Here is a 21,789-nt window from a genome sequence, read left to right on the forward strand (position 1 = left end):
TGAAAGCATTCAATTTTGTCCATTAAATAAACTGAAACTGAACTGAACTGAACATTAGGTGGCGATATTGCGTTTTTATTAACCTAAAAAAAAAAGCACAAGAAGAAGAAAGAAAAGTCCACATTTCACAAGAAGAAGAAGAAGAGGACGAAGAAGCAAGTTCATTGACAACAAGATGTCTCTGTTGTGCAGAACCGCTGCTGTGCTCCTGCAGTCCGCTACCAGAACACTGCCTGTCAGCGCCTCTGTTGCTGCACGGCACTACACTACAGGTATGTGTTCTTTACACATGCAGGACACCATCATGAAACATGATGGTTCATCATCTTTTATGTACAATAAGTCACAATGTCACAAAAGTAGCGTCATTCATGTGCGACGCATATGGGCAACAAGCAGCATTCTGCAAAGCATAGCTGCAAAGTCTGACTCTTACCTTGTGTTAAAACTACAGTATGCAAATACAAAACATGTCACTGATGCCATTTTGTCCACAAACCTTATTGTGAACAATAGCTGACACCTGTGCTGTAGCCTGGGTTCCGCATCAGTTTAGTCAGTCACATATAGGCTTTTCACTCACTGGCTCTGTGACTTTGTGTCAACTCGGACCTCGATACTGATTAATCTGCACTACCACTATAATGACATACCATAATATTCACCTGCACTTTTAAAGCTGCAGGCCAGTCCACTCCAGACCATAACCATTATATCCTTAATCCTGCACAACAGACATGATTTATGCTGCTCATTCAAGTCCCTTTTATGAGCTTAAGGCAGTACTAGTACAAACCAACCAGGGTCTAAATGTCTCAAACAATGGACGAGCACCTCCAACTACTGCAAATATTCTAGTTGAATTAACTACCATACAGATTGGTTAAAATAAATTCTAGCTTTGCTGGTTTATGTTAATAACAGTAGTTGTGGTGGCCTTTGATCCACTAGACTAGGCCTATCAGTGGCACATGGTCTTTAACAGGCCTTGACATAAGGGTCCTACAACTTGAATGATTAACCAAGAAGACTTAAATTCATTCTTCTTGTGATTATGTCTTGTTTATTACCTGGGTTATTTTAGGGATAGATCATAGGTCGGATCAGCTCGGACCACTTTGGGTCCACTCAGGAGTGTGTGACAGGAATTAATGTTTATTTTCTTTTTTTTTGTTGCACAACAGGTGCCTTACTCTAGAAACATGACATCCAGTGTGTCACAACCTTGAAATCCTCTGTGAATAAGGACAGTATGAGACTGGTTGTACTGGTCAGCTCCCAGGTTTTAATGTGTGTCTACATGTGCAGGGAGTTGCTGGAAATGAGCACTTGTGCTCAGCTACTACCCTGGGAAAATAAAGATCAATCATTTAAAATTATATTTTAATGCCCAAGTTGGAAAAGACAAATAATAGAATAGAACAGCTAGAACAGTCGGGTATGTTCAGAAAAATACACTCCCTTTAATGTACTGCAGCCTTTAAAATAAGGAAGAAAACGTGTGTGCCATATTACAATGTCCCAAATAAATCCTAGACATCTAGTCACACGATATTGACATAGTAACGATATATTGCCCAGTCCTACTGTGAAGCACTGAGGACCCACAAAACATTCATAATGACCTTTTTATAATGCATTTTCCTCAGTGACTACTCATTTTACTGTCATTGTGGATGTGGAGCCAGATAATAGACAGGGGGCTGATTGTTCTGTGTGTGTACCTAGGTAGTCCATATGAGTACATCATTGTGGAAAAGCGTGGGGAGAAGCAGAATGTGGGTTTCATCCAACTGAACCGGCCCAAAGCTCTCAACGCCCTTTGTGACGGCTTGATGCTGGAGGTGGGTCGGGCTCTCGATGACTTTGAAGCCGACGGAAGCATCGGAGCCATCGTTCTCACCGGCAGTGAGAGGGCCTTTGCTGGTAAGCTGGTTTGGTATCATTATTTTGCACAATCTTGTGTTATATCATCTTATCGTTGCCGGTCAGAAACCTCTTATCTCCATATTTAACCCATTCTGACCTGAGATCAGATACTATAAATGTCTTTTAGATCCTGACAGTTTTCTGAAAAAGCTAAGTTTCTATGTCAGTCGTTCTTCGATTAAAAAAGAATAGCAGACCTACAAGCTATGAGCTTGTAGATCTGCTATTTTTCAATAGCTAAAGCATAACATAATGCTAACACCAAAAGGGTTTCCCGCCCCATGGGTTAAACTTTTTGTGTTGTTTCCTAAATGAATGCTTATTCAAAAGTAGCACGTCTACAAGCTTGACCTTATTCGTCTGCTACTTTTGCTGTTTTGGAAGTTATCGACATATGAGGTTCCCACCCGACAGAGACGTTGTCATCTTATATCTACTGTAAGAAGAATGTTCACAAAGGGGACACATCCAAATGATAAAATCCCAGGTGCTGGACAAGAACACATTTTAAAATTGAAATATAGAGTTTACACACTCTTGGTAACACACTCTTCCCGAGACAGGGAGACTACACAATGGACACACTTTCAAATACCCCATATGTTATCAAATTATCATATGTCTTAAATGGTAAATGGTAAATGGTGCATTTATATAGCGCCTTTATCCAAGGCGCTTTACAGAGATTGTGCATTACATTCACCCATTCACACACACATTCATACACCGATGGCAGCGGAAACCATGCAAGGCACCAACTAGCACATCGGGAGCAATTAGGGGTTCAGTGTCTTGCTCAAGGACACTTCGACAGTAACTCTGGGGGAGCCCGGGTTCGAACTGGCAACCTTACGGTTACCATCCAGGCACTCTACCCCTGAGCGGCGGACATATCTTAGACTTATTATCTAATCCATTAAGTTTGTAAATATGGTGACAATTTAACTACTTAAAGAAGCAGTTCAACCAAAAAAGCTAATTATTTTCTATCAATTACACACCCCATGAAGCCTTGAATTCATGGACATTGTTTTGTTTTTGTCTCATTCCTAAGCCATTAATTTGATGACCGTGTCATCGGTTAGTAGGAGACCCAGGAGACTCTGCCGGTCATCAAATTGATGGATTAGGAATGCGACAAAATAGCCAAACAACTTTTAAATAAATCTCCATAAATTCAAGGCTACATTGGGTGTGTAATTGATAGAAAATAAGTAAATCTTTAAGCCCTATTTTGACACTAACCTAGCCGATCAAGTTTGCAGATCACATATTTTTGTAAAACATTGCAAGATTTTTGCCTTTTAAGGATAATGAACAGGAATGTCATGGTTAATGTGTTTTAATTTCTGTATTGATCAGCGGGTGCCGACATAAAAGAAATGCAGAACATAACCTTCCAGGAGTGTTATGGTCGGAACTTCCTGGCTCACTGGAACAGAGTGTCTACCTCCAGGAAGCCAGTGATAGCTGCTGTAAATGGATTTGCTGTGAGTCTCCCAAATCACAAGTGTTGGCTTTTTGTGGTTTTTCTTTTTTTAACTGCCAATAAAATATTATAATCTATAGTCTCCCAAATCATGGCACAATCAACTCTAAAGGACTTTAGAGTAGACTTCATAGGAACACTATTGTTTCATAATTATCTCTATTATATTTGTTGTAGAGGTGATTTTCTGTTAGGAGCCTAACTGAAAAGTCACCTCTGAAATGCTGCTGATGTTTTGCTGAAAAGTTAGCTGGACTAAAATCTGTGAATGTGAAAGGTACAACACTGTTTTTAAGCCACTATACACTCGGTGTCCAACATGTCCTTGTTAGCTGTGTTTATGGCAAAATGGAGATCTTGAACATATGAATGGCAGTCTGATGCTTTCCTACAAAATGCATCATTGGAATAGTCGGAATGCAGAGAAAGGCTTTATGGATAGTATACATATATTATTTGATTATAGTGATTCTCAACCTTTTGGGGGGTTCCCACTCCCCAGGCAAGAAAAGAAAAAGGAGCATTACTGCATCAAAAGTAATCAACAAGCTACTGTTCAAACTTTGGCCAAATTGTCAAATGTGAAAATAGACTATCTACTGTACAAGCTTGTAGATCTGCTCTTTTCACAAAATGTATCTGTGGAACCGCATCAAACAATCCCAAGCCCAAAATAATCCAAATATGATTATTTTGGAGGGTCAGGGGCCACAGCCTGAAAATGTTGAGAACCACTGATATAGACTACGCTAACCATAAACAATGAACAGGAGCTTGATAATCTTTAATAATCTTTCACACCTGGCAGAAAATCAATTGGAAGGATTCTCTCAAATTCTCTAATTGTTTTTGTGCTTTTAGCTGGGTGGTGGATGTGAGCTGGCCATGATGTGTGATATAATTTATGCTGGAGAGAAGGCTCAGTTTGGACAACCAGAAATTCTGTTGGGTACCATTCCTGGTAAGAAATGTTGCTGTCTTTCATCCTTCGTGTTAAAACCTGCAATCCGGAACTTATTTCAACCACGCACTTTAATGCTGTTGTCCCTTTTTTGGGCATATCATTACAAGCAAACGTTATGAAAGATTATCAGAATTTTCTAAAATGGCAAGCTCACAACATGTCGCCATATGACGTGTTGTGTTGCCATAAGCAATCTGTATGGTAGTATACTGTATGTCAATACAATATTACTAGTAGTACATCTGCAGCCACAGTGGTTGGAAGTACCCCCCCTCAAAATCTTATTATTCAAATGTTCAGTAGCAGGCAATCATTATGACACAAAAGTAAAATAACAGAATCATTAAAGCAGATATAAGAAGATCTGAGCTGTGACATTTGCATATAAAAGGTACAAAGACCCCAAAAAAAAGTCTATGCTGGCCTCCTTACCAGTGTTGTTTTCGTCGACTAAAACTAAGATGAAAAATGTTCGTCGACTACCTATTTCCACTGAAGAAAACTAAATGGAAACTATGCTATGGTGACTAAAACTAAGACTAAATATACTGACAATTTCGTCAACAAATAAAAACTAGACTAAAATGTTAGGAAGGGACTAGTGGACAACAGATCCAGTATAAGTCATTTTACACTTGGTTGCATGCTGAAAATAGTATATTTGTAAAATAAGTAATTATGACGGCAACAAGGCCCGCCAAAATACATTTTAGTCGACTAAATCACCTGTAGATTTAGTCGACTAAAATCTTATGACGTTTAGTCGACTAAAACTAGACTAACACTAATACATTCCAGGTGACTAAAATGTGACTAAAACTAAGTGAAAACTATTCAAGAGACTATGACTAAAACTAAAATAGAAATTTGCTGCCAAAAACAACACTACTCCTTGCACATTTAGACCCTTGTGTCGGGTAACCCTTGACAGGTTTTGTGCTTTTGTGTGACTGCAGGAGCTGGTGGTACTCAGCGACTCACCCGCGCTGTGGGTAAATCACTGGCTATGGAGATGGTGCTGACGGGAGATAAGATCAATGCACAGGACGCCAAGCAGGCGGGTAAACTCGACCTCATTTCATCATTACTTTTCTGACCTGTACCTGTCTAAATACTTCCTTAATGTTAACGAAGTCCACACCCACAACACCAGAGAGAGTGCAACAAGTCACGTACAACCCAGATTCGGCACAAGCGAGGGACTAAATTATTTTCGCTCCTACGCTACCAAAATGTGGAACGCCCTACCAACAGTCATTAAGACATGTGAATCCCTTGACTCCTTCAAAACCGCTCTCAAAGGGCACCTACGGACAGCCCCCCATTTCCCCTCACTGTATATGCTACTTTTCCCTTTTTGCTTCCTTTATGATTAATTCCTGTTCTGTTCTTTGACTATATGGAAGTGTCTATTTGTACGTCTCTACATGTTTTGATGAATTGAACATGGTGGACCCTCTTGTAAACAAGTGTAATGCTTAATTGGGTCGTCCACTCACAGTTTGTATTGAGTTTCAATACAATCAATCAAAGACCATGGTAGTCCATAGTCTCATACTGACTGAGAGGCATGGGGGATTCAATTACTTGTTCAACTAATGGAACTTGTCAGCCGTTATAATTTGCTTAGCTTTGTGTTGTCAAATCCAAGCTAGAAGGCTGAATGAGGCCTGTTCACCCATACCTGCACAGTGCACACACGGATTAAAACATTTCTGTTCTTCAGGTCTGGTGAGTAAAGTGGTTCCAGTAGACCAGCTGGTGTCAGAAGCCATAAAATGTGGGGAGAAAATTGCAGGCAACTCCAAGCTAGTTTCAGCGATGGCAAAGGAGGCTGTCAATGCAGGTATGTGGACTTTTACTGAACATGGCGATCTCAAAGCCAAACAACTTTTAACCCATTAATACTTTCATCGCTCCCTAGCGTTCATGTGAAATTACCGCAGGCAGCCAGGCAATATCTGTGAATTTTGCGCCAACTACTTCCGGGGCACACGGCTCAATACAGCGAGAGGAGGAGGAGGAGCAAAAAGTTGTACGAGCAGCAGCTAACATGTCTTAGTTTTCACCGCGGTAATATGGCGGGCGCGATGCCGCGATGGGATAAAAAATCACTATTTACATCGGAACGTCGGGCACAAAAACAACAACTTTGGAGTATCTTTCTGAGAAAAGAAACGACAGAGTGGATCCTTATGGGGTGGGCGCGCATTGATCCTCATGATGGGAAGAACGTAGGTGCTGTCTAGCAGCCTGCACAGCACGAAAGGTTAGTGTTGAGCTTTGGCTGCTTGGAATTGATGTAAACCTCACAACCCGCCATATGACGGGTATGGCGACCTCGGGGTAAATCTTAACCCGTCATCTCACGGGTTATGAAGCGTTTTGGCGTAATTGTCAGTAATTGTCAAATCTTTCCGTGCCAAGGACCTGCAAAATTATATGTATTTGGCGTTTGTGGTCCCCCATCTGAATATGGTTAGTGCCCCAGAAAAGAAGATTTGTGTAAAAGAAATAAATGTAATTTATTCAACATTATTTCAACAGTTTTCTGAAAAACATATATAGTTCAATCTAAAACGACACAGATGCGTTAAGTCGCTAACTGACCATGTTGTGTAGATGTATTCGTTTCACTAATCGATCGGTGTCTGGTTGCAGCTTATGAGCTGACGTTGGCTGAGGGGAATCGGCTGGAGAAGCGGTTGTTCCATTCGACCTTCGCCACGGTTAGTAGACATGTGACTTCTGACTTTGCACGAACGGCACAGACCGGAGCAGGTTTAAGTTTGACCTTTGTGTTTACCCCCACCAGGACGATCGTAAGGAAGGCATGACTGCCTTCGTGGAGAAGAGAAAGGCCATTTTCCAGGACAAGTAGATTCATGCTTGATCTCTTGAATGAAATCTCTTCTGTCTCATCTGAACTTTAATGCTGCTAAAATCATAAAACTAAATTAGGCTAGAATTTCTATCAATTACACACCCCATGAAGCCTTGAATTCATGTTCTTTTTTTGTTTGTTTGTCACATTCCTAAGCCAATAATTTGATGCCCCGTCGAGTCTCCTATTGACCGAACACCCGGTCATCAAACTATTGGTGGTATAGGAACGAGACAAAAACAAAAATCTCCATGAATTCAAGGCTTCATGGGGTGTGTAATTGATAGAAAGTACGCCATTTTTGCCGTGAACCACTCCTTAAGAGACTACCCGCATTTGTACCCTAAAAGATCAGTTGCCGTCTGCATACAGTGTGTTTCTACTTAACAAACTGTTTGCAATATTTGTCACAGCTGGTGGTAGAACTGGAGCTACTGGCTCATGATGCCTTTTGTTTTCACTGTCATATTGATGCCTACATTGTAGGCAAATACCTTTTCCTACAGTATGTACATTTTTTGCTAATAAATCTTGTCGTGGTTTTGAGTAACTGAGTGGACAATTAATTGAAGTTATATGAAGGAATGTCTAATCCCTGAGGGGTAATGCAGTGGTCTTTTAACGTGTGGCTTTGTTGGAGGCTAGCTGTTTGTCTGCAAGAGGGTCTGTTCATTTGTGTTTGTATGTGGATCATCCGGAGATATAATCTTGCAAACTGCTAGACCTAGAGCAGCATATTTCGCACAAGACCAGTGGTGGAAAAAGTGCAAGCATGTTTTACTTAAATAAAAGTATCAATACTGCAATAACTACTCTGTTGAAAGTAAACTTTTGACATCAAAATGTACTTAAAGTACCAAGTACCTATTGTGCAGAATGCCCCGTTTCAAGTTTTCAAAGGTATAAAGAAATCTTTTGAAAATAACAGATCTACAAGTTCACAATGCTATTGTGATGGGCTATTTTACACCACAGCACAAGACTAATGTACAGGTCCACAATAAGATGTTCCTAGTTCCTATACCCATGTAATATGGCTTCAGTAGGTGATGAGGCTTGGTGGTTCTGCATTGGATGTACAATACGTGATGCTATGTCTGTCATTAACTGGTTTAACCCATTTAGGCCTGCCGTCGATATGTTTTTTTTAGTATTCTGAAAAAATATATATTCAAAGATTTGTGCCGCATTTTCACAATTTTTGAAAAATAGACCTACAAGCTCGTAGCGCACCACTCGGTGTCGCGCTATGAGCTTGTAGATCTGCTATTTTTCAATAGCTAAATGTTTAAAACACAAAGGGGTTCCCGCCCCAAAATGGGTTAAGATGAGTTCTGGAATAGCTTGATTCTCGGTGATATTTGTTCCCTGCAAATTGGGTTTTCAAATTCAGTTTATATTGAACAGTATCATACAACTTGAACTATATCCAGTGTGCATTCAGAAATCCTGTCACATGGATATATTTTTTGTTTTGCCATCAGTCAACACCACTAGATGGCAGTGCACTGCTATATAGAAAGTAGACACTAGTCGGGGGTAGAGTGGCCAGATGGCAACCGCAAGGTTGCCAGTTCGAAACCCGGGCTCCCCCAGAGTTGGTGTCAAAGTGTCCTTGAGCAAAGACTGAAATCACGGATTACAAGGGCCAGCGGTAGTGCTGAGTGGTGCAAACAACAATCAGACCGTTTGTCAGAGCCCTGAATGAAGAGAACAAAACAAACAAAAACAAAACAACAACAAAAAACATCATCCAAAAAGTGTGCTGCTTCAGAGTGCAGATCCCCGCCAGGCTGGGTTGCCTACCCGATGCTGTGCTGTGACCTGTTATAACGCCTCCATGGGGCCAATATGAAACATTTGGGGTTGGCCTACTTGAATTGTGTTCATTATGTTCATGATTTTTGGCACTTTGTGCAATACGTTCCTTCCACAAACCTTGAAAAGAAATCATAGTCAATTAGAATGGCGTCTGAAAATTCTGACAGATAGGCCTACTTCTTGATCACATTACTACAGAGATATGGGGAACCATTTTGGGTGAGTTTAGGACAAAACATTTTTTCAGGTGGCCTATATTGGGAGCTGCGGACCATGTGGCCCATTTAAAAAATGTAGGGCGCCAGTGAAAACATAACCCCACATCTTCAGCTGTTCCGATAACAAACTTAATATTTAAATAATGCTTGTTTTGCTCAGTGTTTCTTAAATAAGTTGACTAATATAACTGATGTAGCCTACAGAAGTTTCTTATCTTATCTTAATGCACATTCTATAAATCTGATACTATGTTCTGTTATTCTGAATATATATATTTCTATGGTTAGTGTGTGTCTTACCTGTATACTCATTTGATCTTACTGTTATTGTTTTTATTTCATTACGATCCATCGTTACCTCTATTATCTTAAGACTTGTATTGCTGTTGTTAATTCGCACAGTCTTGCGGAACACGCCACACCAACATGTCGTTGGTTTATGAGTGACACATAAACCTTCTTGATAAACCCTCTTAATTCCACTTCAGGGGTAAACTCAAAGTTTTCAAAAAAACGTCTAGTCTTGTACCATGCGTGTCTGTTTGTCCATGGCTAATCTCACAAACACCACTGGAACAACTATCACCAACTATTATCTAGTGACTAGATCTAGTCTCATGACTACTCCATAAATAAAGTGTGGTTCACTTTTGGACAAAAGCTGTAGGAGTAGCATAACTGGTTTGAAGAAAATGCTAAATAACAGATCATCTACTTATAATGGACATGGCTTTTATGGGGCGGGGTTGCATCATGATCCAAGGAATCAAGAGTGTTGAGAGTTATTGGCTAAAATGTAACTAGGCACCAACCGTTTGATGCTGATCGGCCCAGCACAACACACACACGCACACACTGGCAACCAGGTATTGCACTGAACCAGTTTGAATCCTACCTCCCCATCATGTCAAAAAAGTTTTTCTGCTTAACATTTTGCTGTTTTATAATCCTGCCCTTATTGTGACTCTCCATTTCTTACATTTGTCTCCCCTATCCCCCATTTCTGATCCCATTATATTGTATGTAACAAAAATGATTCCACCTCACAAACTTTACCCTTTGGAAGACCCTTCTACCTCCCCCCACATTAACCATTAATACAGGCAATAAAATAAAAACCCAGAAATAATCTAATTAATAATAATAAAAAAACATAATCTAATTTAATCAATCCAAGCTGGTTTGATCCTGGACTTGGGACTGATAGTAGCGTCACCTGAGGAATAAGCTGCATATGTGTTGTAGCTGAAAACATTACTTGGACAAACCTTGCTGGAGGATTGTTTTTTTGTGTTGGATCTATTGATGGAGAGTGGGTAACTACCTTGTCGTTTGAAGTCTTCAAGCTGCTCTGATCGCCTCACGGACTGTGTGGGCTTAACAGAGTCCAACCTCTTCAAGAAAGCCACATTATCCCAGTGGATACGCTGCTGCTCCACAAGTCGGTTTTTTGCACTGTGGCAATTGACCCTTTTTTTTTGTGAATGAATTGCTTTACTGGTCTTCCCCCCACCCCCCGAGACATCTTGTCTGGGCTTGCGTGCCAACTCTTTAAGCATCCGCATGTTTTCACGTTCCATAATACGGACTTCATCTGGTCTAAAGGAGAAGTTCTTCCTCAACCCAGTTCCAACGTGACATGACTTCACTTGACTCTCCAATTCTAAACAAGTATTCATATCCGAGGGTTCATCTTCAACTTCCTCAGAATTGCTTAAGTCACTGTCTGGCGAAACCGCTGGCTCCTGTTCCTCCTGCTCTCGGTTTGATCCCTGGTTCATATCGGAGGCTTGATCCTCATCTTCCTCAGGTCTGCGTCTGCTAATGACCCTGTATGTCAAATGCTGTAGTTTATGTTTCTCTATCGGACCTTCCTTATGTTCCTCCTTGGCTTTTGATCCCTGGGTCATGGGCTTCTCGTCATGCTCGGGTCTACTAATGGCACTTGGTGGTACATGCTCTGGCTCTTGCTTCTGTTGCTTTTGGAAACCTCTGTTCTCCGCCTCCTTGACTTGTGATCCCTGGGTCTTATCCAAGGCTCCTTCAGCTTCCTTAGGTCTGCTAGTAGTGGCACGTAATGGCACGTGTTGTGGTTGCTGCCTCTGCTGTTTTGGAAGACCTTTTTTCTCAGATTCCTTGACTTTTTTCGATCCATTTTTCGAGACTTTATTTTCCTGATGTTTGTCTTCCTGAGGTCTTCTGATTACACTGGACGATACCTCTGCCTCCGCCTCCTTAATTTTTAATTCCAGGGTCAAATCCGAGATGAGAGATGAGAGTTCTGAGAGTGACTGTGCGTCACTCTCTGACTGCTGCTGACTTCCATAGTCTAGCTTCCCGAGTGTTCTACTCTTTAGCCGCCTTAGAAACCTAAACATTTCAAACTTCAATGCTTTCAATTTCCGTCTTAAAGCGGCAGTATAGCCAGTGTCATGCCAATCTGTTGTTGAATAATACTGTGTTTTAGCGCCATTTGGATAATACTGATAAGGACTCATGGACATCTGATTCTACCTATGGTGAACCTCATTATATATGCTACTTCCTCTGCTGAATGCCATTATATATGCCTATGGGGGTGACGTAACGCACGTTTATCGTGAAGAGTTGCCTAAATGCGGATTTCTGGACAGACTTCTCTGTGGAGATGAGATGGGCCATTGTATATTGTCTGCATGCGCTTCGCAAACAAAATGATTGGCTGGATCCAAACAATGTGTTTTAAGGGTTTATTAAAGCAACATAAACAACTTAGTTAAAGGGCGCTAAACGGTTTTGTCTGTTTGGAAAATGTACACACTACACAGTTTAATAACAAGACAGGGAAGTCTGATTAGTTGGAAGTGTCGTGTCTGTTACGACATGCCCAACACGATAAGCCCACGGCTATATAAGCACATCGAGCAGCAGGCAGAATCATTTTTCACACACTATTTTTAATAGTGCTCTACTGTACTTTGGTATCTTGTCGGTATAGGACGCTAGTTTGTAAGCGTGAACAACGCAATACAAATACCAGAGCTTCAGATATGACTGAGGAAGAGGAGGCAGGTCTTCATGAGGAACAGAATCCACAGTTAGAAGACGATGTGTCATCCACTGTCACCAGAAAAACTGTGGATAGTGAAGATTTAGCCTCATATTATCTAGGTGTGGAGAGTAAGCCGCGGGATACATTCTTCAAATGTCCTGGTTGGAGGAGCAGGAAAAACTTCTCCTTTCCTAATGATCACGTCTCTACTATAGACCGTGAAAACCAACGGCTACTTGGACAGTTGTGGCGCGCTTGTGGGTCGAACAATGCAGGTAAACCACCCCGAGTGCTCAGTTTGTACCACAGTGGGCTTAACAGACACCGGGCGAACCAGCGCATTGAGACGGAGAACCTTAGAACCTTGAAGAGATTGGAGTCTGTTAAGTCCTCACGCTTCGTAAAGTGCATAGACCAGCTTGAGGACTACCAACGTCTAGCTGCTTACCCAGGAACTCCTTCACTCGTTAAATACAAGCTCCCCGAGAGCAGCAGAAACACCAGGAGGGTAGCATCCCTTGCCAGCAGGGATCCTTCTGAACGCAAGTCATTGGCTCGCTGGCTTATTGAAGCCAAGGAGGCAGAGAATAAACGTCTCCACGAGAAGCTATTCGCTAAGCGGCGGGGGCAGAAGATCGGCGGACCTGAGGATGGAACATTTACGGAGGAAGATGGAACTGCCGATGACGAAAATCCAGGTGGATTTATTGAATATGTGAAGCAGAAGTTTCACGAAATGGTGGATTGGTTTAAAGGAGGTTCAGAAGACACACTTACAGGAGACACGGTTAGCTCCACAGACGTGACCGAGGGATCAAATGTCCAGGGGGAAGATGATCTCCAAAAGCAGCAGCCAGAGTTTGATCAATCATCTGATATGACCCAGAGGTCTATGGTCAAGGGAGGGGATGTGTCATACAGTGCACTTGGCACACCTGATGATGAATATGGAGAATATGAAGAAGATCAACAATCAGTTCTTGATATATATACTTTAGGCCTGAAGAATAGGAAAAACTACTCTTTTCCTAACGATGACGTCTGTCGTATAAACCAAGAAAACATGCGGCTGCTTCGAGAGATCTCACGCACAAATTGTATGCCCAGACCAGGCCCATCAGTGTATAGGAACGCTACTTACGATATTAAAACAAAGCCAATACTCAGGCCCTACCACAGCGGTCGCAACCGAAAGTGGGCACATCAGCGCATCGACACAGAGAACCTTCATGTCCTGAAGAGGGTGGAGTCTGTTAAGTCCACACCCGACATAAGACGCTCACAGCAGCTTAAAAACTACCACCGCCTGGCATCCTACCCAGGAACTCAGTCACTCTGCCGGTATGACGACAGCATGGTAGATTCTCCCCCGAGTCCCTCTTCCAAGTCCAGCAAAGTCAGAGTGCCCCGGCCAGATTGGATTGATTAATTTCAATCTATGACACTATGGTATTGGGCTTGATTTACCAACGATACCGCTGCAGTCTACATAGGTGCAGGTGGTGGCGCTGCTCAGTGTGAGAATTGATACTGAACTTCAGGAAAAGCGGTGCATAGGCCCATTATTACATCAACAACAGGGCTGCTATTGAACAAGTCAACAGCTTCAGATTTGTCCCCTCTGATGACCTGGAGTTGTCTGTACAACTGTATATGACCAATAAAACCTTAAACCCTTGGATTATTATTTTAGTTTTTAGTTTAGTTTTTTTTTATTGGCAGTTTGTGTGGTAGATTGGTCCATTTGGCTGTTTTTTTTCCTCCTGAAAGGTAAAGTTTAGAAGATAGCAAAGCTTGAATAATTCTTGGTATGTTACATATAATGGGATCAGAAATCCCATTTCTGAAGGAAGGAGAGAAAGAGGTGAGGACAAGACTCAGGACCTGCAGCAAATTGGAAGCCAAGCCGGACCACTGTTCTGAAACTGGAAAGTCACAGAATAACTTATTATACAACACAGCAAAACATTTAGCTAGATAGATCTTTTTATGCCTTTTTTTGTGCTGACCAGAGCGATGGTCACAGAGATATGGCCTCAAATGGCCATATCTCACTGCTGTAAAAGATGTAGTGCCCCATACTGTATGTGTGCAAATTTAGTTTTTTGTTGGTGGGACTATTCTCATGACAGACCCCTGAACAGTGTTTTTGCCAGGTTTGGTACAGATTGGAGCCACAGTGCCCATGGCCCTACGGCCCCTTGACGGTATTGTATGACTATTCTCAAGGACTCGGAACACTGTGTGGACCACGTTCGGTGCGGATTGGAGAAATCCTGAACTTCAGGCAAAGTGATGGATATGCCCATCACCATCAACAGCTAAACCAGCTCACGGTGGCCTTGTGGTTAAGAGACTTGAGAGTGCGAGGTTGGGGTTCGATCCCCGGCCAGGTCATACCAAAGACCACAAACCTGGGACCCAATGACTCCCTGCATCAAGGGTTTGAAGTCCCATGTGATGTACTAGCCTCGTGTCCAGGACCAGGGGGTGTACATCAAAATGTCTCGCGCTACAGAAACAGGAGATAGATGCCCGCTCCTATGGGCCACATGGCTTGTCAGGCTTACATCAACAACAGGGATATTGAATAAGTCAGCAGCTTCAGATTCCTCTAATAATCTCTGATTATTATTCCATTTCATCGGATGGAATGGGACTATAGTCTGGTTGCCCTAAGGGCAAGCGGACTATAGTAATTGCCTAGCTTTATTATTTATAAAGGAGCAAAAAGTTTTGGTTTTATTATTCCACCCCCTGTGATGTCATGTGGGTCAGATCGAGGCAACCACAGTTGCCATTTCCCAGAATTGCAATACTTTCTAGTATTGTTACTGCATGGTGGGGGCCCTGGGACTATTCTCATGGCAGACCCCTGGACAGTGTTTCTGCCAGGTTTGATGCGGATTGGAGTAACGGTGCTCCTCGGATATGCGGTTATGTCCACCATCAACCCATTAGGACTTTTTGATTGAGTGGTGCTGCTAACCGCTCCAACATGTGACTTTTGTGTGTTTGGGTGTCTATTTGTCCGTAGCGGTTTGATGTACAAAGGCACCACTCACTTCACATGGGTGTGATTTTTGTGGTGTCATGTGGCAGCCAAGTCTATTGCCATTTTACGTTTTATTGAAGTATGCCCCCTGTGACCTCATGTGGCAGCCAAGTCTATGGATTTTGCTTTTGTGCATGCCCCCCTGTGACATCATGTTTGTGCGCTGCCCCCAAAGGCGCCCGTCACTTCATACAAGTGTGATTTGTAATATAGGACAGAGTGTAGAGACAGGAAACAGGAGGTCAGAAAGAACGGATAGATATGAGAGCTGACGAGAGTAGCATTCAAACTCGTATCCTCACCACTCACAACTAGATGTGTTTCAGTGCAATACCTGGCTGTGTTGGTACAATTACCATGCTGTCAGTTAACTATGAACTCGTGCATTTCCCGTCAGTTGGTCACACCCCATATATGGTCATAACTTGTGACATCACGTGATGTCATTAATATTAAGCCTACTAGACCTGTACGTGCCCATTGCAGTCTTGGTAACCTAATGATATCGTTGTCATAGCACCCGTTTTAACTGTCAGCCGGTGTCCCACATGGAGATCTGTGTATGTGTGTGAAGACTGCAAACTGAAAAGTGTACTTGGCAATCAATTCAGCCCACTGGCAGAGCCTGATTGGTTGAGCCTCAATTGGCTGAGGCAGAGGCTGGGAATTGCACAGGTGAAAGGAGTTGGCCTCATTAGGCCAACTGGCAGAGCCTGACCAGAGCCTTTTGTGGTGGTTCTGGAGAACCGTGGGTCCGACCGACTCGATACCTGGCACTGCACACCCTGTGGGGGTGTGGAACACGGGTGTCGAATGTGAAGTCGGTGGGTCAAACGGTTCTCGAGTTACGTGTACAACCGTACACACACTTACACACGCAGAGACGTGGCACATTTATTGTAGGATATGGAGATCCCTGATGTCATCAATATTGGCCAGCAACTCTACATCTCACCTAAAACCCTTAGATCTCCATATATGGAGCTGACCTGTTCTGCCGTTTGTCAGAACATTGTCCACATTGACGTGGTCAATGTTGTTTAGCTATTTTGAGTGGTCAACCCGCATCGGCCACACCTCCAGGTCTTAAGTTAAGTCGTAAGACCTGGTACTTAAGACACGCAAAATAGGGCCCTGCAGTCTCTTATAATTTCATCCACTGAGGATTGAAAATACAAATTAACATTTTATATAGTACATGTGTTTTTATACTTTTTATTAAGGCACAGTGAGGAAATGTTTTTCAACTTCTGTTAATCTGTTATGTCATTAACGGTAAACAAAGCGTTCATGCATTCTGCCTTCAGTCTCCATCATCATCACTGCAGTCATCATAAGAAAATAATAAGCAGTTCTTCACTCTGCTTCATATGCTGGGTCCCATGGGAAAGAATAATCAATAAGAAATTCCCTCTCTGTTAATAAATACTGACTGTCTCTTTGCTAAAATGTATGACTCACATGTATGGCGTCTGAAAAGCAGAATCAAAAGATACTCGACAGAAAGAAATTCAACCTCCCACACCCAGCACAGGTTAAACTGAGTCTTTGTGTAACACATGCGTTTCTCTCTCTTACACACACACACACACACACACACACACACACACACACACACACACACACACACACACAGAGTATATAAAGAATGACATCCTGAAACTGTTTCTGCTACTGTTGTACCGTTATAAAACCAGTATATAGGCTTCACTTAAACTTCTCTTCTCAGGCATGGTATTTGATTCCACATGCCCGGATATAAATTCCGGAGCTCTGGGCTCATTTTTACACTCAAGATTTTACACTCTGGGATGTTACTTAGAGTGTAAGTAAATATCACTCATATCCCTCAAAGATAGAGCTTATTTTTCCCCCCATAGTCTGTATAGGTCAAGCATAATGCTATATGGTGCTGCTAGCACAGCATAGTTCTAGCTCACTACGTTCCGGCATTCACAGCAGTGTAGGTGTCTTGCTAGGCCTGCCCACAGCGGGTGGTGATTTGCTCCTCATTTCCTTGCTCTTCAGATTGATAGGTTGAGCCACCATCAGGGCCGGGGCAGAGAGGTGGTGGGCGGCGGCCTTCTGCTGATGGCCACTGTTGATGTAACTGGAGATGAGGAGGGTTATCTCCCTGATCTGTCAATCAAACAAAAGTGTCTTTTTACTAGTGTCTGAATTATGTCTGTATACTGCACGTGTACGTTTTAGGTCTACTACCCTTTCAAAACGTATATAAAAAATGCTTTTTTTTATTTGAAGTGATAGAAAGAGAATAATGAACTAATTGTCAGTTTCATAATTATCTTAACTGTCAATGGAGTGCCAGAAAAGTGTGTTTACTGCATCAGTAAAACACACTGTCCGGGTGATCCGACATTTGCTAATTAACATTTTAATCTATAATTTGATAAATGTCTGGCACACTCTCACCAACCTTTGAGGCGGCCATGGCAAAAAGATGCTTCTCAGTCGGCTTGTCTTTGGCAGCGTTTGAGCCAATGCTCTGACCCACCACCAGCATGAAGTCCTGCTTGCAGCCACCAAACGTCATCAGGTTCTTATAGGGGTGCGACACCAGCGGCTTCTGAACAGACAACATAACTTATGAAAATGTAACGGCACAATCAATACACAGTCATCTGTAATTTTCAAGGCAGACTGCTTCCATGACTTATAAACACAGCATGTCCAGTGTTCATTAGTTTTAGTCCTTATTTAGTCACCTGAAATTGTTTAGTTTTAGTCGATTAAATAGTCAACGGAATTAACACCGGCAGGACACCTGAACATGGACACTGATGTTTAATTTATTCTTCCTATACAAAAAAAAAAGCTCACAACACTACAAGCAACTACGTCTCAGCAACAGCTTGTAGATCTTCTATTTTTGACATGTGCACTGGTATACAATTAAGTATGAATCAAGCTTGAGACAGGAGGAGTCTATGAGGAGGCATGCAGAGACTGAGGTAAAGATAGTACTCACAATAGAATTGTGCTCCAGGACGCTTATACCGTTTTCATGGACTGCCAGCCACAGATGTACACCCTGCTCTGGAGAGGGTGTGATGGACTAACCAACCACACACACATACATAGAGAGAGAGAGAGAGAGAATGAGAACAAGAGAGAGAAATAGTTTACTATGATATGAAATTGATGTTACTAGCAATATATATTGGCATTCTATTCTATATTAGCTGTTTGGTTTAACTCATGTTGACCTGAGATCAGATTCTAAAAATGTCTTCTACATCCTGACAGTTTTCTGAAAAAGCTATGTTTCTATGTCAGTCGTTCTTCGATTTTTCAAAAATAGCAGACCTACAAGCTCGTAGCGTGCCACTCGGTGGCGTGCTACGAGCTTGTAGATCTGCTATTTTTCAATAGCTAAAGCATAACATAATGCTAACACCAAAATGGGTTAAGGAGGCATACATACAGTATATGTAAACGACTGTATTAAACTACTATCATTTGTAGTTATTAATTTGGCAAAGCAGGTATACACATAACACCCCCTTGTGAATTTGATCAATTAAACAGCTCTTAGAAAGCCCCCCCCCCTCTCTCTCTCTCGCACAGACGCACACAAATGGACACAAACATACATGGTACACACATGCACATACTCACCTCAGCTTCGAATAATTTGGCACCAAAGAAGGGCCACTTCCTGGCTACAGTCAGATAGATCCTGACACACTCTGATGAACTCCGACCCCTAAGGGAGGCCCAACGTGCAGACAGACGCTGGAGCAGTTGCCTGGGGTGTGTGTGCGTGCGTGCGTGAAAGTGAAAGAAAAGAGCAGCGTTATTAAAAACATCAACTTCAAAGTGCTCTATTTTCCTTTCTGCACTTATTCTGTGCAGTGGTTAAACGATATAACACATACAACATACACAAAAACCTATTATGGGATTCATGGCCATATTTCTTAAAATAAAACCAAACGGACTTCCGGTATGCAGACGTAGAGGGAGGACGTGCCTCGTAGCTCGCTGCATTATTATTCCCATTGAACGTATATTTTCTTGTTTTTAATCGCTCTTTCTGATGTGAGTCAGCCGTGTTATGTCCTTGGAGCAGTTTTGGCCAGCCTCGTTTGAAAAGATGAGTACTATAACAACTAGATTGCAAGACAAGTCGAGATCAGGGCGAGTGGCTAAATATGGCGAACAGGAGGAGGAAGCTACTGAAGCTAATGCTAGCAAGGAGCTCGATAGCCTCGACCCAGCTACAGCTAAGGCTTTTCACGCAATGACCGAGCATATTACAAAAGCAATCTATGATAAATTGAGCCCGCTTGTGCAGACAATTGAGACTCTTGTGTCTGGGATACAAAAAGCTGAAACACGACTGGATGAGGTCGAGGAACGTGTGGAGGCGGTCGAAACCGCAACCGTTTCCAATGAGAGCCTATAGCCCTCCAAGCAGAACCCAATGGTACTGAAGTTTCTGACTTTCTGACGACACAGACCATTGGGTCCTGTTCCAGCAGTATCCTGCCACCTGGTACGCGGACATACATAAAACATAAACAACGTGGATAACGCCTGTCTGCGCTCTTTGACGAATTTTTTTCGTGTGAGGGCTTCTGAATATGTGAAGTATAAGTACCCATACATGCCGCTGCGAATATCTCCTGTGGCGCGGAAGCCGTTAAGTATTTTTAATCTTTGTTTGACCGATTTGGTCGCTTTGATTCTTCTCTTCCTTCCTTGTTTATTGACACCTCATTGTACCGCCTATCTGGCTAGCTAGTGGCGCTATAGCTATGACACAGCAGATCAGAGGCAGGGACGTAGCCGCACAAGCCAACCGCACACCGGGAGGCGGTACAATAAACGGTAAACAAACAAGAAGAAATAAAGCGACCAAATCGGTCAAACAAAGTAAAAAAATACTTAACGGCTTCCGCACCACAGGAGATATTCGCAGCGGTTTGTATAGGTACTTATAGTTCACGAATTCAGAATAACTAAAAAAAGCCGTCAAACGCCGCAGATACGATCTTAGAGAGAATATTTATGTCCGCGTTCCAGAATTCCCATACGAAAATATAGTTATGAGCAGGGACCCTACATAAAACTCATCCAAATTTCAGAAAAGCTTTATGGAGGGTCCCGAAAGGGGCTAATGAGAGCCGTGTGCTGAAGCTCGAGAAACAACTACAGGACACGATGGAACGTTTGGACTCGATGGAGGACAGAAGCCGTCGCGACAATGTCCGTATATACGGGGTAGGTGAGGGGGTGGAGGGGGGCAACCCAGTAAAGTTCTTTGAGACCTGGATACCCCAGATATTGAAGCTGGACACGGGACACCAAAGCAGGGTCCATTAAACTGGATCGATGTCATCGCCTTGGTCCTAAAATCAACCCAAACCCCATACAACGCGGCCGACCTGCGCCTCCCCGTGGTGTTATACTCAAACTACATCACTCTGGGGACAAGAAGAAGGTGATGGATGCGGCGAGACAAGCCATGGAGAAAGGAGAGCAGCCGAAGTTCCAGGGAGAAGTCATCTCTTTCTACCATGATTTCTCACAAGGGACCCTCAAGAAGCGCAAATCCTTTGACGACATCAGAAAGCAGTTAAGAGCAAAGAAGGTGGAATACTCTACACTACACAATGGCAAGGTAACATTATGTAACACCCCAGAGAAGGCGACTGAGTTTCTCCGCTCCATGTAGTCTAGAGCTCTAGTCCAATGCACACTATTTTATTTAATTTTGTATTTTTTGTATTGGGGACAGATGCCTCTAAGCTAAAACAAGATATCTTATGAGGCAACAGAGCCTTATTTTTCTTTTATTATGATAAATGGGAAATGTATTTTTATATGTGAATATTGAAGCGAGCTACAGCTCGGGATAACAAACTGGTGCTTTTTGCCCTGTGGGGTTTTATTTTCTCTCTGCTTCTCACTAAGGAAGCTCTGCATCAGGTTTATTTTTTCTGGTGGATGGTTAGTTTTTCTAGACCCATTTTTATATGGGTAGCAGCTAGCGTTAAGAGCACTTTTACTTTTTTCTCAGCTGTTTTAGATTATAGCTTTGTGTGTTTGTGTTTTTGTGTGTTGCTCACTCAGCATGTGGATGGATTGGACACGTTTTTGTTTCACTTTTGGCCAACCCGTACGCCTACTATTTGGACACTCAAAGAGACTGTGGTGCCATGTTAATGTTTATATTGTTTCATTGCCAAGGGGACCTTTTTCCTTTATTTTTCATTATTTATTTTGCCATGACGGATGTCATTAAATAATCTTAAAATATGTTCTTGGAATGTCAGGGGCTTGCATAAACCGGTTAAGCGGAGAACAGTGCTGTCCTTTCTCAAAAAAGAAAATGTTCATGTTGCTTTTTTACAAGAGACATATTTGGAGGA

At 42.3% G+C, this 21,789-nt stretch overlaps 2 protein-coding genes across 2 annotated transcripts in view; one reads left to right on the top strand and one right to left on the bottom strand.

Moving 5' to 3' along the window:
• The first annotated feature begins 143 nt into the window (after positions 1-143).
• Positions 144-7,816, top strand: echs1 (enoyl CoA hydratase, short chain, 1, mitochondrial). The gene is made up of 8 exons (XM_083774658.1): positions 144-272; positions 1,729-1,926; positions 3,292-3,419; positions 4,280-4,379; positions 5,339-5,443; positions 6,109-6,228; positions 7,044-7,111; positions 7,198-7,816. The coding sequence occupies exons 1-8, from the start codon at positions 176-178 to the stop codon at positions 7,261-7,263; spliced, it is 882 nt and encodes a 293-aa protein (XP_083630784.1). The 5' UTR covers positions 144-175; the 3' UTR covers positions 7,264-7,816.
• A 9,458-nt stretch (positions 7,817-17,274) lies between these two features.
• Positions 17,275-21,789, bottom strand: part of plekhh2 (pleckstrin homology domain containing, family H (with MyTH4 domain) member 2) — a 56,535-nt gene continuing 52,020 nt past the window's right edge. The window contains exons 27-30 of the mRNA XM_083774854.1: positions 19,031-19,160; positions 18,381-18,467; positions 17,829-17,978; positions 17,275-17,530 (exon numbers count right to left, since the gene is read on the bottom strand). Coding sequence (XP_083630980.1) covers positions 17,345-17,530; positions 17,829-17,978; positions 18,381-18,467; positions 19,031-19,160 — 553 coding nt within the window. The 3' untranslated portion in view covers positions 17,275-17,344. The remainder of the gene's footprint in view (positions 17,531-17,828; positions 17,979-18,380; positions 18,468-19,030; positions 19,161-21,789) is intronic.

This window comes from Protomyctophum parallelum, assembly GCF_964188405.1.
Source record: "Protomyctophum parallelum genome assembly, chromosome: 10".
NCBI lineage: Eukaryota > Metazoa > Chordata > Actinopteri > Myctophiformes > Myctophidae > Protomyctophum > Protomyctophum parallelum.